At 37.2% G+C, this 15,628-nt stretch overlaps 1 protein-coding gene across 1 annotated transcript; it reads left to right on the top strand.

Annotated features, from left to right (window-relative positions):
• Window positions 1-1,967: 1,967 nt before the first annotated feature.
• Window positions 1,968-14,824, top strand: LOC114715427 (coatomer subunit beta'-2-like). Its single transcript, XM_028900287.1, is given in 27 exon segments — window positions 1,968-2,106; window positions 2,362-2,382; window positions 2,598-2,659; window positions 2,922-2,976; window positions 7,017-7,053; window positions 7,207-7,532; window positions 7,636-7,767; window positions 7,871-8,019; window positions 8,825-8,850; window positions 8,853-8,892; window positions 9,357-9,507; window positions 9,613-9,678; window positions 10,037-10,225; window positions 10,607-10,747; window positions 10,838-10,912; window positions 11,059-11,235; window positions 11,352-11,443; window positions 11,533-11,649; window positions 12,107-12,221; window positions 12,355-12,426; window positions 12,744-12,940; window positions 13,043-13,136; window positions 13,315-13,421; window positions 13,543-13,675; window positions 13,779-13,920; window positions 14,362-14,425; window positions 14,587-14,824. Coding segments are annotated over 26 exon segments (2,739 nt in total). The 5' UTR covers window positions 1,968-2,103; the 3' UTR covers window positions 14,382-14,425; window positions 14,587-14,824.
• Window positions 14,825-15,628: the final 804 nt, after the last annotated feature.

The following is a 15,628-nucleotide window of genomic DNA, read 5'->3' as shown; positions in this document are numbered from 1 at the left end:
AAATCTAATTAGGACCAGATAGCACATTAGGTTGCTATTGATGAGATGAATAGCAACTCGTTTATATTAAACATTGGTAAAAGTGATTTTTATCCCCACTCACTTTTGCAAATTGAAATTCCAATAGTGTGACGTATGCTTGGATATTTATTTTAGTAAAAGTGCATCCACCATGCAATGTTATTTTTTAGTTGGCATCCTAATTTGGGTGCTGAATATACCATAAATTAGATTGAGGTGTTATATGCGTAAAAAATAAGATTAAAGTGATGAATGTATCTTCATTTCTTTTATGACAAATCAGATTTGGCAGAAAATCTGTTTGAATGATATATTAAGAATATGAAGACAAATCGAAAGTCAAAAACCAAAACTAGAACAAGGTTGTTTCAATTATAACATGAATTTTAAAAGTTATTTTAACTCTCCGTTGGGAAAGGTATCCGCATGTATGGCCAGTTTGGTTGGATTATAAGAATGAGGATTATATGTAATCTTGATGCAAACATCTGATTCAATTGTTTGATCGGACTTTATAATATAAACAAGATTACATCTTGGTATCCTGATTCTCTTAAAAGCCTGCATCTAGATTACATAGATAGACCTTATGAATGGGGATTGCATGATAAGAAAAATACATTATTACCCTAAAGTAAAAGACGACTGAAGCTCCACTGCCATCAAACTCCATCCCCAACCTCATTCTCCACCCCACTCATCGTCTTTTTCTCTCCAGCCCCAACATTTAGACACACCCACCTTCTTTCTTCCTTTTTCAAGTGAACAAGGGATTTTATTGCAAATCAACCCAAAAAGTGGTAGACCTTGAGGAACTTTGGTTGGTGGTTTTCATATGCTGTCTGAACTAGTAACCAAAAGGGGTCGAAAAGAATCGTGAGTGAAGCTGGTCAGGGATGATAGATTTCCATTGCGATGAGGAAGAAGTACATGACGCTGGACTGCTGGAGGGAGGTTTTCTTCTTTTTTTGATAGACAAGGATATTTTTGTCTTTTTAATTTTATCTGTAATTAAGTAAATATAAAAAATATATTTTACTACCCCATTCCTAACATTGTACCAAACAAATTTATTGTAATCACTATTACATTACATTGCATTTCTATCCATTACATTCTCTATCATTCAGTGAACCAAACAGGCCATAGTGTCTGATAATGTCTCGAATAGGATTATTTTTAATAGAATATCTATACCTACCCAAACAGAAAAAGCTTGTCTTTAAAAATATGCCAAACGTCATTTTAGACCTAATTTTCTTTCCAACTAACATAGCCAATTTTGATATGACAAACACCATGCCCAACCCAACGAATTCAAACGTTGGTTTGCCTACGAAGGATTAATTCTTTTTGTTGTACTTGTACCCAACCAAAGCTGGCCCATTAGCATTGGTGTTGGCAACGCTAAGCTAAAGTTGGCCCATTAGTAGTTTACAAAGCCGACCAAGGAAGTTAAGCCCACCTGTACGAAAAACACCCGAAACCCATTGTACAAAGCCTTGTTTATAATTGTTTAGGCCGAAGCCTTCCTTATTTTCAAGAAAATATTACTAGTATTATTAATTGTTAAATAAATTTAGATTTTTACAGTACATGACAAACTGATAGATTATTGGATTTCTATTACTTTTCGTGAGAAATTTTTCTGGAGTTTATCAGGAAAAAAAGAGAAAAAGAAAAATAAAAAAAGGCGGGGCCCAGGGCGCCACCATGGCAAGCACGTCATTCGGCCCTAAGAACACGTTAATCAACACAATAACACTACCATAGACCTGAGACGCTAGTGATGAAAGGATCTCGTCCGTCCAATTTACCATCGCCTTCGATCCACCGCCCATCCTCGCCTTCAGATAATGGTGGCATTTTCGTAATTATGAGTTTTAACTGCAGGCTCCCCTCGCTCTCCTTTCTTCCCCATCGCCATATTTACACACTGATCTCCCATATACATACATTGCAGAAAACCTCTTCCCCTCGAATTAACTTCTGTGCTCGATCACTTGGGCTCATCTTCGAATTCGCTTCTGATCTCTGAGGAGTGTTCTCGATTAAAGCGAGTTACATCCCCAATCTGTGAAAATGGTGAGCTTCTTGTCTGATCTGTTCCTTCACAAGCGCTTCTGCATTTCCAACACCTTAGATCTGGAGCGAGTTGGCTTCGATTTGATGCTTCTGACTATATTGTTAACTCTTTTGAAATTCAGCCTTCTCGGAATTTTAGACTCTTAACTGCTTAGTTAGTTTTTTTGTGGTTTGGATTTCTGTGGGATCTAATGTCGAATTGTGCACTGACTTGCGTTTGTTTGTTTGTTTCTTTCTTGTTACGTGCTTTTGCAGCCTCTCAGGCTCGAAATTAAGGTACTGATATTTTTCATTTCGATTCAAGCTCTATGTTATAGTTTGGCTTCATGTCTTAAAGATATGGTGATGTTACTGTGGTTGGTTGCCGAGAAATGCTTCATTATCTTGTTAACGAGATTTGTTCATTTCGGGTTCTCAGTAACCAAGCACAGTGTGGATGTCTATGTCCCTGATTACTTAGCCGACGTCTTACTTTGCTATTTCATTGACAGCGAAAGCTTGCGCAAAGATCGGAAAGAGTAAAGTCCGTGGATCTACATCCAACAGAACCATGGTAATCCTTAATCCTTTGCTGGTTATGTCGGAAAGTTTTTCATATGAAGCTAAAGTTGGAACGATGTTTTATTTTTCCCTATTCATTACTAAAATCTATAATTGCCTTCTTAATTTGATTATTTCTTATGTGCGGCATCTGTGATGACTTTACCAATACGAAGCATGGAATTGTTAATGGGATTACTGTTGGCATTGGATGGGTAAATATTACATCGCTTGATGTTTTGCTTAATTGTGTGATGTTGCCATGGTTATTGCAGGATCCTGGCAAGTTTATACTCAGGAACTGTCTGTATTTGGAACTACCAATCCCAGGTATCTGAAATTTTTTTTAATTGAGGTTCTGTGTATTGCTATAGCTTATAGCTTGTGAGGCTTAACCAATGGAGAAATGTAATAATTATGGGGGATATATATTAGTGCAAAGCGTTGGTTCATTTTGAGGTGAATGCTCTAACAAAATGTTTTGCTGTAAGCTTCATCATATATTTTAGCTGCAAGTTAAATTTCATGCGTTGATTCTAAAGAAAAAAATGAGCTTTATCAAACTTATGGAACACTAAAATCATAACAAACAAACAACAAACCTTATCCCACTAGGTGGGGTCGGCTACATGAATCACACGACGCCATCGTGCTCTGTCAACAACCCAATCCTTAGATATGTTGTTGATTAGGAGGTCTCGTTCAATGACCTCATTCAGCATTCTTCTCGGTCTTCCCCTGCCTCTTTTTATGGGACTCCATCTTGTTTGATCCACCTCCTCACCGGGGCCTCCAAAGGCCTTCTCTGCACATGTCCAAACCATCTTAAGCGATTTTCAACCATTTTCTCTTGGATAGGTGCCACACCGACTCTTGTCCTGATCTTTTCATTTCGAATCCTATCTTTTCTTGTATGACCACACATCTATCTCAACATCCTCATTTCTGCTACTCCGACTTTGTGCTCTTGTTTTCCTTTTATTGCCCAACATTCACTACCATACATCATAGCTGGTCTTATAGCAGTCCGATAAAATTTTCCTTTAAGTTTCTCAGGTACCTTCTTATCGCAAATAACTCTGGTAGCTTTCCTCCACTTTAACCAGCCAGCTTGTATTCTATGAGAAATGTCTCCATCAATTTCCCCATCCTCCTGTATAATGGATCCTAGGTATTTAAACTTTGATACTTGAGGAATAATTTGCTCTCCCATCCTCACCTCCAAATCCCTATTACCTTGCCTCCCTCCAAAATCACAATGCATATATTCTGTTTTGTTCCTGCTCAAACGGAAACCTTTCGACTCCAAAGTCCTTCTCCATAACTCCAAACTAGTGTTAATCTCTTCTTTTGATTCCGCCATAAGAACTATATCATCCGCGAAGAGCATGGACTTAGGGATTCTTTCTTGAACAGGTTTAGTTAGAACATCCAGAACAATGTTGAACAAGTACGGACTCAGAGAGGATCCCTGATGTAGGCCAATCTTAATAGGAAAGTCCTTTGTCTCTCCCCTCAGGCGTCCTTACACTGGTAGTTACCGCCTCATACATATCTTGTATGACTTTGATATACGCAACCCGTACACTTTTCTTTTCCAAAGCCTTTCACAATACTTCTCTTGGCACACGATCATAAGCCTTTTCCAGGTCAATAAAAACCATATGTAAATCTCTTCTTTTACTTCTATATCTCTCCATTAACCCCCTTAGTAAATAGATTGCTTCCGATGTGGATCTCCCTGGCATAAATCCAAATTGGTTTTCCGAAATAGAAGTCTCCAACCTCAATCTATATTCCATCACTTTTTCCCACAACTTCATTGTATGACTCATAAGTTTTATCCCCCTGTAGCTTGCACAGTTTTGAATGTCTCCTTTATTCTTGTAAATAGGAACTAAAATGCTTTTCCTCCACTCATCCGGCATATTTTTAGAGCGTAGAATTTCATTAAAAAGCTTGGTTAGCCACACCTCCCCCTCATTGCCCAAACATTTCCAAACTTCAATAGGGATACCATCAGGCCCAACGGCTTTTCCATTGTCCATTTTCTTGAGAGCCGCCTTAACCTCTCCGATACGTATCCTGCGGTAGAAAGCCAAATTCCGATCATCTTCGTTAATTAGCAAGTCCTGCAAGTCCTGAGTCGCATAATTGCTTCCTCATTAAACAACTTGTAAAAGTAAGCCTCCCATCTGTCCTTAATATCACCATCAGTAACTAACACTTTACCATCTTCATCCTTTATACACTTTACTTGGTCCAGATCTCTCTTTTTCCTCTCCCTTTGCTTCGCGATCTTGTAAATATTTCTTTCTCCCGTCTTTGTTCCTAACTCCTGATAAAACCCTTCATAAGCTTTAGTACGTGCTTCGCTCACTGCTCTCTTTGTCTCTTTTTTAGCCAACTGATACTTTTCCTGGTTCTCTACACTATTGCACAAGTGTATGGCCTTAAAACAATCTTTTTTCTGTTTAACTTTCTCTTGCACACTCTTATTCACCACCAAGTCTCCTTATCTCTTTGACCAGGACCTTTGGATTCTCCAAAATTGCTTTAGCTACCAAACGAACCCTTGTAGCTATCTCTTCCCACATCATGTTTGCATTTCCCTGCAACTCCCAATTCCCTTCCTTCAAAAGAGTCCTTTTGAATAACTCCCGCTTCTCTCCTTTTAACTGCCACCACTTAATCCTGGGTTTTGCCACTTGATGGTACTTTTGCCTGGTACTCTTAAAACATACATCAAGGATAAGTACTCTATGTTGGGCACTCACCCCGTCTCCTGGAATCACTTTGCAATTAGTACACAATCTTCTGTCCGGATTCTTAACCAAAAAGAAATCAATCTGTGATTTTGAGACACCACTTTTGTACGTGATTAAATACTCCTCTCGCTTCTTAAAACAAGTGTTGACAATCTTAAGATCGTATGCAAGAGAAAAATCGAGAATAGATTGTCCTCCACTGTTAAGCTCCCCAAAACCAAAACCACCATGGGCCCCGCTGAATTGTCCTGCTTCTTTACCAACATGTCCATTAAGGTCCCCACCGATAAAATTTTTTTCCTCGAGTGGTATGCTTTGAACCAAGCCCTCCATATCTTCCCAAAACTTATCTTTAAGGTGTGTCTCTGCCCCAACCTGAGGTGCATAGGTACTAATGATATTGATAGTATCCTTTCCAACAATTACTCTTAACGATATTATTTTGTCCTCAAACCTTTTAACTTCTACCACGTTTTTTTTCCATGTCCCATCAGCGATGATACCAACCCCATTCCTTGTGCTCACCTTTCCTGTGTACCAAAGTTTATACTCTCCAAGTTCCTTGGCAGCTTCTCCAGTCCATTTGGTTTCTTGGAGGCGGAACACTAAAATCATACATAGTGGAAATTTTTCTTGCGTGCCTTTTGCATTCTTGTATTCAAACTGAAACATTAGAATTGTGAAATTCATTTTACAAACTATTATGATTCTGGACGGCTACCCCATGTTTATTTTTACCAGGCCCTTAGGCACACATGCATGCTTATGAGCGGAATGTGTGGGTGCGCTACTAGAATGAGTGTTTAAGTAAAGTAAAACGTGTGGCAGATATTGTACAGGACCAACATGTATATGTATAGTTAATAACCTGTCCTTAGGAAAACAAAAATAGAATGACCTTTTAGTTATTGTTTGTTTTAGAGCATGGTTAGAATCACTGTAGCTTTTTGTGCTTCGATATGTACTTTTCCTTTTGTGAGAAACAAAGAGACAATATGCCATTGGAAGAAATGAAAAAAAGAATCACAATGAGAGCTACAGTCACCGACTTCAATGTGTACTTGACAATGGGCAGCCATGTGAAATTTATGTAACCATATATTTGAATGAATAGAATGTTATTTGTATCCCATATAATACATCTTCCAAATGATGCGTGCCTTGTCAAAATAGCAAATGCTAGTAGGGGCTTCCTTTAGCACAAACTGTTCGTCAGTGACATGCATATGGCAGAGTATTTTTGGTGAGATTCTGTGGTCTTGAATATTCTGAATGTTCTTAAAGTGTAGTTAAGTTGTCAACGCAGTTGAAGATTTTTAGTGTTGTAAACTTTGCATTTTTTATTTGGTGGTTATTAGGAGTATTCAGTGACTTCTGATACTTTTCATGCTTGACTTATCATCACATCATGGTCTTAATGATCACTTTCCACGGGTGCTACACCTGTTTCCTGACTTCTATTAAAAGATGATATTTTCCTATTTTTGAACTCTTTTGTTTGAATTTTTTCATTTTTCAAAAACCTTTCTGCTTTAATCAATCAATTTTAATTTTAATTTGTCCGGAGAGTACTTAGCTCTAATGCCTTTCATGTTATTTCAGACCATGGCGAAGTCTTTTGAGGTTACTGAATTACCAGGTAGATTATCTTTTTCTGTTTTTTTCCCTCTTAATTTAAAATTTTTTTTTTTCATGTTTATCTCTCTGTCAATTGTTTAAAGGTGTATCTTTTCATTCTATTATTCTAACTTGAAAGACCACTATGGAGCTCATGTGCAGCATGATTTTGCAGTTAGGTCAGCCAAGTTTGTTGCGCGCAAACAATGGGTGGTTGCTGGAGCGGATGATATGTTCATTCGTGTATATAATTACAACACAATGGACAAAGTTAAAGTTTTTGAGGCTCATACAGATTACATTAGGTGTGTTGCCGTTCATCCTAACCTTCCTTATGTGCTGTCATCGTCTGATGATATGCTCATAAAGCTTTGGGATTGGGAGAAAGGCTGGATTTGTACTCAGATATTTGAGGGGCACTCTCATTATGTGATGCAAGTGACATTTAATCCTAAGGACACCAACACCTTTGCCAGTGCATCTCTTGATCGTACCATAAAGGTATACTGAGTTCGGGTCACTGGTTGTTTACTTCTTTTTCTCTTTTTTAATTTCTATCATGCCATGCATGACATATAATTCTCCTGTTGTCTTCTGTTTCCAGGTTTGGAATCTTGGCTCTCCTGATCCCAATTTTACATTGGATGCCCATCAGAAAGGGGTGAACTGTGTTGATTACTTCACAGGTGGTGACAAACCTTATCTAATTACTGGTTCTGATGATCACACTGCCAAGGTTTGCTTTCAATTTTATTTCTCTTAGTTTTCCTCCTTTTTCCCCTTGTTTCATTTGTTTATTTATGTTTGAATTGAATTATTACATAAAACCCATGAAACAGGTGTGGGACTATCAGGCCAAAAGTTGTGTTCAGACTTTAGAAGGTCACACACACAACGTATCTGCTGTTTGCTTTCACCCTGAACTTCCTATAATCATTACTGGTTCTGAGGATGGTACAGTACGCATATGGCACTCAACAACTTATAGGTAATATTTGCCAGACATGGGAGCTGTGAGCTTTATCTTTATGCTTATGCTACTTGGCGCTTCCTCCCTCCCTTAGTTTTCTTATGTGGGCCCCATTTTTTATGACGTTGTATGCGTTTTTTCTTTTTGGGTTCTAAACTACCATTATAGTTTAAATCAAGATTGGAAAGAGTTTATTTGCTGACTTTAAGATAATCACCTGAAGACTGTTGAATTTGAGAATGACAGACTTCATTGTTGTTCTTTACTTCCCAATATTTAAAGGCTCAACTCAGTTGGACTTTCGGGTCAGTTAACTGGTTATGTCAGACAGACATGTTGATTTCATAAATATATATAAAAATTTAGATATTGAAAGAATAATGATATGTATGTATTTTAAATCAAACCATAATTAAATATAATTGACTATGTATAATATATCTATTATATCACTTGTTTGGATAGTCTAGTTTGAAGATGACATGAATTTATAATAACGAAATAAATGTCCAGATAATATCACGTTGAATTCAAATTGTATCTGTAAAATGTGAATTTGAATACGATAAGCTACATGCAAAATTGTTTTTTTAAAGTGATGACATGGTCGATTTCAAGGACCCGTGCCAGGTTACTGGTTCCTGAAAATATATGGCTGGTTTAAATGGTTTAGGCCGGTCTGAAGCAGTCCAACAGGCAGAAGGATTTGATTTGTTTACTGGACTTGGTGCTTGGCTGTTTACCTGTTTGACTAGTTCAATTCAGGTTTCAAATTAATGCTTCATTTTTGTCCCTTATTATATTGATTTAATATAACTTGCAGGCTCGAGAACACATTGAACTATGGTCTCGAAGAGTTTGGGCTATTGGATACATGAAAGGGTCACGCCGGTGAGTTTTTAGTTAAATTTTCATCCATTTTGGTGAAGCTTGCATAGCAAGTGCCCATAGGATAAACATTTTCTGTTGCAGGGCTAAAAATTTCAGCATGTGGAAAGATATGCACACAAAAGCCAGGCTATTTTATCTATTATTAGTCAAACTTAGATAACTTTTTCAATATATCCTTGTATATTTTAAAATCAAAGAAGCCTTGCTGAGGTTTTTCATGAAAAAGCCCATTCAAACAAGCACTTTTTTCTCCTAAGCCCTCTAACAGTGTCAATAACGAAGTCTGCATGTTTGGTTACTGATTAGAGAAATTCTTTATACTGCCCCAAGGTATGATGTCAGCTTGTTGGCTTCAGTTTCATCTTAAATGAAATTGTAAATGGAGAATATCATTTTGTGAAGTTGTAAAGTTATTTGTCCCATTCCACCCTCATTACACAGCACCAAAACTTCTTTCTCTGCAGGGTTGTCATTGGTTATGATGAAGGAACTATCATGGTCAAACTTGGTCGAGAAGAACCTGTAGCCAGCATGGATAACAGTGGGAAAATTATTTGGTCTAAGCACAACGAAATTCAGACGGTCAATATAAAGAGTGTAGGAGCAGATGTGGAGGTTTGAGCTCATTTACATCCTTATTTTGTTGTCTAATATGTGAGCAAGAAGTGGAAAGTTCCTTTTTTTCACGCAACATACGACTATAATTACTTTGTTTCTTAGGTGGCTGATGGAGAAAGGTTACCTTTGGCTGTCAAGGAATTAGGCACCTGTGATCTCTACCCGCAGGTGACTGGGCATCCTTTTGCTTATATATATGTGTATATATATTTTTAAATATTTTCACGCTTTTTAACCTGTGATGTCTCTCTCTCACTCTCTATTTTCTATCGGTTCTGGTCTCACTTTGCAAACTTCGATGAACCTTAGGAAAGAACCATGGACATCATTTAGCAAGTTAACTTTTTCCATATCCTCATCATATCTTTCTTGGCATTATTTAGCTATGTAAATAAAGTAATACATTATACAGTTGATTGTGAACTGTTTTTTGTGTGCTCTTCAATCTTGTTTAAAATGATACTGCTTCCGTTGGGTTCAGAATTTTATGTAGTGACTGAACAGTTTTTTACTATTTTACTTTCAGTTTTTAAAGCACAATCCAAATGGAAGATTTGTTGTTGTTTGTGGAGATGGTGAGTATATCATATACACTGCATTGGCATGGAGAAATAGGTCATTTGGCTCAGCACTTGAGTTTGTTTGGTCCTCGGATGGAGAATATGCTGTGAGAGAAAGTACATCAAGGATTAAAATTTTCAGCAAAAATTTCCAGGTTCGCAGTTGTTTGTTTAATTTATTTATTTTTATGGGTTTGATGAAAGAAATGGTAATAAACAGCACTTCCTTACTGCTTTCATTAAGAGGAAAAATATGAGGCCTGCTGTTCTTGTTCTGGTGGTTAACCTATGCTGGCTGTTGATTTTAGTTAACCCAAACGTTATGCCAAAACAATATGACAATAGCTTGTGAAATGTGCTTCTGATTCTGAATTGGTAATAACAAGATATGTTTGTATTATGCTTTTGCATATTGCAGGAATTGGTTCTAGCTCCGGAGAATTATCTGTTATTTTCTCCCTGTTTTAGATGCTTTTAAATGAAACAAATTTCTTCTTGTGAAATTGTAACTGTAGTCCAATTGATGTGGAATCCAGGAAAAGAAGACTATCCGACCTACATTTTCAGCTGAACGAATATTTGGTGGTACTTTACTGGCAATGTGCTCAAATGACTTCATCTGCTTCTATGATTGGGCTGAATGCAGGTTGATCCGTCGCATTGATGTTAATGTGAAAGTAAGTGCTCTCATTAGATGACATGTAGTCATATGCTTTTCTTCTCCCAATTTTACAATTTATTTTACATTACCATTTTTCTTGCGTCAGAATCTCTACTGGGCTGATAGTGGTGATCTACTGGCAATTGCAAGTGATGCATCATTCTACATCCTGAAGTACAATGTGAGGATTCTAAGAAATTCATTATCTTCGTACAGTTGCTGGCTTTTGCTGAAGAACTCCTCTTTACCCCTAACATTTTTCTTGTTAATATGCTTTATATACTATGGTGCAAAGCATTGGAAACATTTAACCATTCATTATTGCAGCGTGATGTTGTTGCATCTTCATTGGATAGTGGAAGACCTGTTGATGAGCAGGGTGTTGAAGATGCCTTTGATCTCCTTCACGAAATGAACGAACGTGTCAGGACTGGTATCTGGGTTGGGGATTGTTTCATCTACAACAATTCCTCCTGGAGACTTAACTACTGTGTTGGTGGTGAGGTATTAGGTCTTGTCCCTTCTAGGTCCAAAATAAATTCATAACTACATTTTTATATTGAACTACATGATTCTTACGAGGCCTCTTGATCTATAACACTATGATACAATGAATTCAGGTAACTACAATGTTTCATTTGGACCGCCCTATGTATTTGCTGGGATATCTTGCCAGCCAAAGTAGGGTTTATTTGATAGACAAGGAGTTCAAGTAAGTAGACGTTTTGTTTTCGATATTCAAAGGAAGTGCTGTAATCTGGCCTGCTTTCTCTAATTATTTAATTATTTAATTTCTTTCAGTGTTATGGGGTACACACTGCTTTTAAGCTTGATTGAGTACAAGACTCTTGTTATGCGTGGTGATCTGGAAAGAGCCAATGAAGTTCTGCCAACAATTCCTAAAGAGCATCATAACAGGTTATAGTTAACTTTGATTACTTTGATATTAAGGAGAAAAAATTATTAGTTCTCTCTTTTTAGAAATTGGTTTATAAGTTTGAAACATGTTTTTTGTACAGAATTGTGCTTCATAAATTCTTATACCCCCCCCCCCCCCAAAAAAAAAGGAAGAAAAAAAGTTATTTTGGTATGGTTCCATGGTCAGCCTGATAGAATATGTAAATGCTTGTCATCCATGGCACCTTGGTTTTTACATTACTTTTTGTTAGTGATTTAACTAGTCCTTTTACTTTCAAGTTGTTGGTCTCTTCCTGTACGGATCATTTTAACATCACTATAATCATTTTTATATCTCTGGTTTAGATAATTGTTCTATGGGCCTTGTGTCATTTATCAGCACTTCAGATTTCAAATCTGAAGGTTGGTGCTCTCATGATCTGCATCCTAATTGTATGCTTTAATGATCTAATGATAGTGTGGCTCGTTTCCTGGAATCACGGGGGATGATAGAGGAAGCTCTTGAAGTAGCTACTGACCCTGACTACAGATTTGAGCTTGCCATACAGCTTGGAAGATTAGAGGTTGCTAAGGTAAGTTCATATACTATACCTGCAAGGAGAAATCGATGAACATTTGAAATTTATCATTCTTTCTTTCATTTGTAAATGGTTATTCTCAATATGTTAATACATACCTGGTGATGTTGTATCATTCTTTTTGCAGAGTATTGCTACAGAAGTGCACAGTGAGTCTAAATGGAAGCAGTTGGGAGAATTAGCTATGTCTACTGGCAAGGTGCTTATCTGTGTAAAACACACACACACACACACATTAGTTTTGGATGATTTCTCCAAGGCTTCAACATTTCTGCAAAATCTTTGTGCCTAAATATCCTTATCCTTTTATATTGTGCTGCTGATTTTGATCATGTATTCATGATGAATTATTGGCCTTACTGAAGCTTGTGCAAGAGTTTTGAGGTTTTAACAAGGCCCAGTTAGAAGTTTGGTTTAAAATTTGTCTTGATTCTGGTGGACTTGAATCTTGTGTCTCACTACAAAAGTGATTGTCGTTGGGTATTTCCCCTGATCCATTGAGTTATGTTCTTGCAGTTAGAAATGGCCGAGGAGTGTCTAAAGCATGCAATGGATTTGAGTGGCTTATTGCTGCTGTATTCTTCTTTAGGAGATGCGGAAGGAATATCAAAACTTGCAACCCTTGCTAAAGAGCAAGGGAAAAACAATGTTGCGTTCTTGTGCTTATTTATGTTGGGTAGGCTTGAAGACTGCCTGCAATTGTTGGTAGAAAGGTAATTTTTTTTCATATACTCCATGAATTTAGTTGCACAAGGAGCGGGGTTGTTTCAGATTAGAAGTGCAGTCTACATGTCTGACTTATGGTTTTTTTGCAGCAATCGGATTCCTGAGGCAGCTCTAATGGCACGATCTTATCTCCCGAGTAAGGTCTCAGAGATTGTAGCAATTTGGAGAAAAGATCTCAGCAAGGTAATTTCTAATTCACATATGTAATGTTAACTGAAACTATGGAACTGCCTGGCTTTTGTGGTTTGCAAGACATTGTGGGTCAGACCCTGTTCTCTATATATTGCCATGTCCAGGGAGCCAAAGGCATGTAGGTCATAGTTCAATTATATATTTCTTATGTGTTTTACTGTTTGCCCAGGTTAATCCAAAAGCTGCTGAATCATTGGCTGATCCCGAGGAGTATCCCAATTTGTTTGAAGACTGGCAAGTTGCACTTGCAGTTGAATCTAAAGCTGCAGAAACAAGGTTAAGAGTGTGGAAAAGCATATATACAAAAAAAACCGTATTTTCTTTATAGCTTTGATCATTATTATTGGCATTTTGCACAATATATTTACTGACTAATTAGTTATTTTGTTTATTATAGGGGTGTTTATCCTCCTGCAGAAGAGTACGTTAACCATGCTGCTGAATCTCGTGTTACTCTTGTTGAAGCATTCAGAAACATGCAGATTGAAGATGCAGAGGAGCCTCTTGAGAATGGGGACTCAAATCATGAGGTATGCTGATCACGTGAAGTTCACAAATAAATTTGTACTATTTCATTATTTATCTTCTAAGTAATGGGGAAGCAAATCCCTGTCTTTGTCCCTTTTGTTACAGCTGACTGAACAAAACGGAGAAGAGCATGTCACGGAGGAACTGAATGGAGAGGTAGGAAGCCAAGAGGAGGCAGTTGTAGTAGATGCTGATTCTGCAGATGGTGCGGTACTCGTTAATGGCAATGAGGCTGATGAACAGTGGGGTACGAATAATGAAGGAGCCCCGTCAGCCTAAAAGCAATTGGTTGGGGCAGTGTGAAAATCCAATTTTGTCTCTGGTGATTAATTGTTTCTGAAGTGCCATTTCTAACTCCCATTTCGTCAACTTGCTGACTTACTCCAATTTTTTTAATATTGAATCAACACTCAAAACACTATAATGTCTGCAGATGATGCTTCATTGTTATATTGCCCATGCAAGTATTTTTCCCCTTTCATCAAATCTTGGACGCACCCAACTTTGACTTGCCTATGGCAAACTTCCATACAACAGCTTTTGTTGAATCTGCAGACATTTTCACTTGATTATTTACCATAGCATTATTAGCCTGAACTATGAATGTCTGTGTCTTTATACTTGCATTTGTAATTTTGTTTTATTCAAATTTTCTTGGTCCTCACTCCACTTTCTTCTTTTCTGGCAGTGCTTACATCACATCACTAGTTAGCATCAAGGACAGTCGGTTCTAGCTCCTGGGAATATTTAAGGTTAGGAGAAGAAAAGAAGTTCTGAGGATGAGTGTCCACGTCCGGCTCTTGTATTGATACTTAGTCTCTACCAATTTGTAGTGGATGTGCTCGTAATGTGTTACACCTACTCCTTTTCTTGTATATTACCTTTTTTTCATTTTCTATGGTTTGAACTGCAGGTTTTCTGAAGGAGGCATTATTGTGCGGACTGGCCGTTTGTGTTTCCTGGTGTTGTGGTTTGGTAGTGCCCTGAGTTTGGTCATTTTGTACGTGGTATAATACTCTATCTCATAGGTTCAGGTAGTTACAAATTTACTAGAATTTATAGCAGATTCTTTTTGAGGCTTTTGACCTCAATGTTCTTGCGCCATTGTGAATTTAGTAAAGCGAAATTATGATTTGCGTGTTCGGGCTCTAGGTCGTTTTTCCCCCTCTCACAGAAATTTGGCTCATGCTTATGGATGTTTTACTTTTTGATATTTACTTGGATTGTAATCGTGGAATCAATAGAGAAAATAACCATTCTTCCCCGACATCTTCTGTCCGGTTTCTGTCCTGTGCTTCTCTCCACCGCGTTTCTATTACACTTCCTGAAATTTTTAGAATTTGTACTTTCTAAAGTGTCAACTTTAATTGATCAGTTTGGCATTGGCAAGTCTTCTAAAATCTTTAATTTGTATCTTTTGAAGTTTATACTTAAAACAATACTAACTTTGATCGTTTTTATAAGATCTTGTTTGTAAACTACAATCGAAGTCTTATAATTAGAACTGGAGGTAGTATCATTTTGTTTTGCTTAAGAAATCTGTTGATTCAAATGAATTTATGCACAGTTAAAAGTGAAGGATTTAGGTGATCCATTTCCATTAGGAGTTAGGACTGCAGAGTGCAGATGATCATGTTGCCCTTGTAGTCATCAAGATTCTGGACGGATCTCTACCGACGGTGAGTTGCTATTTGGGAATTCAGAGATGTTCAATCGTAAAGTGCTTTATATTGTACCCAGAAAAAAAAAAGTGCTTTGTATATAATAATTCAAGATAAGCTTAAAAATAATAAGTTCAATTTAACAATTCGCGCATCTCTACGAGTTATTTACGACAAAACTCTTTAATAAATTTTTTGGTTTTCAATTACAAGATAATTTTAGAAATCAATCAGTACAATTCAACAACTTACAAGTTATAATTAGCTGTTGATAACAGAATTTTTGTAATAAAG

Source organism: Neltuma alba, unplaced genomic scaffold, assembly GCF_004799145.2.
Source record: "Neltuma alba isolate B1F8T4 unplaced genomic scaffold, ASM479914v2 tig00011591_pilon, whole genome shotgun sequence".
NCBI classification, from domain to species: Eukaryota; Viridiplantae; Streptophyta; class Magnoliopsida; order Fabales; family Fabaceae; genus Neltuma; species Neltuma alba.
This window is presented reverse-complemented; position numbering and strand designations above follow the sequence as displayed.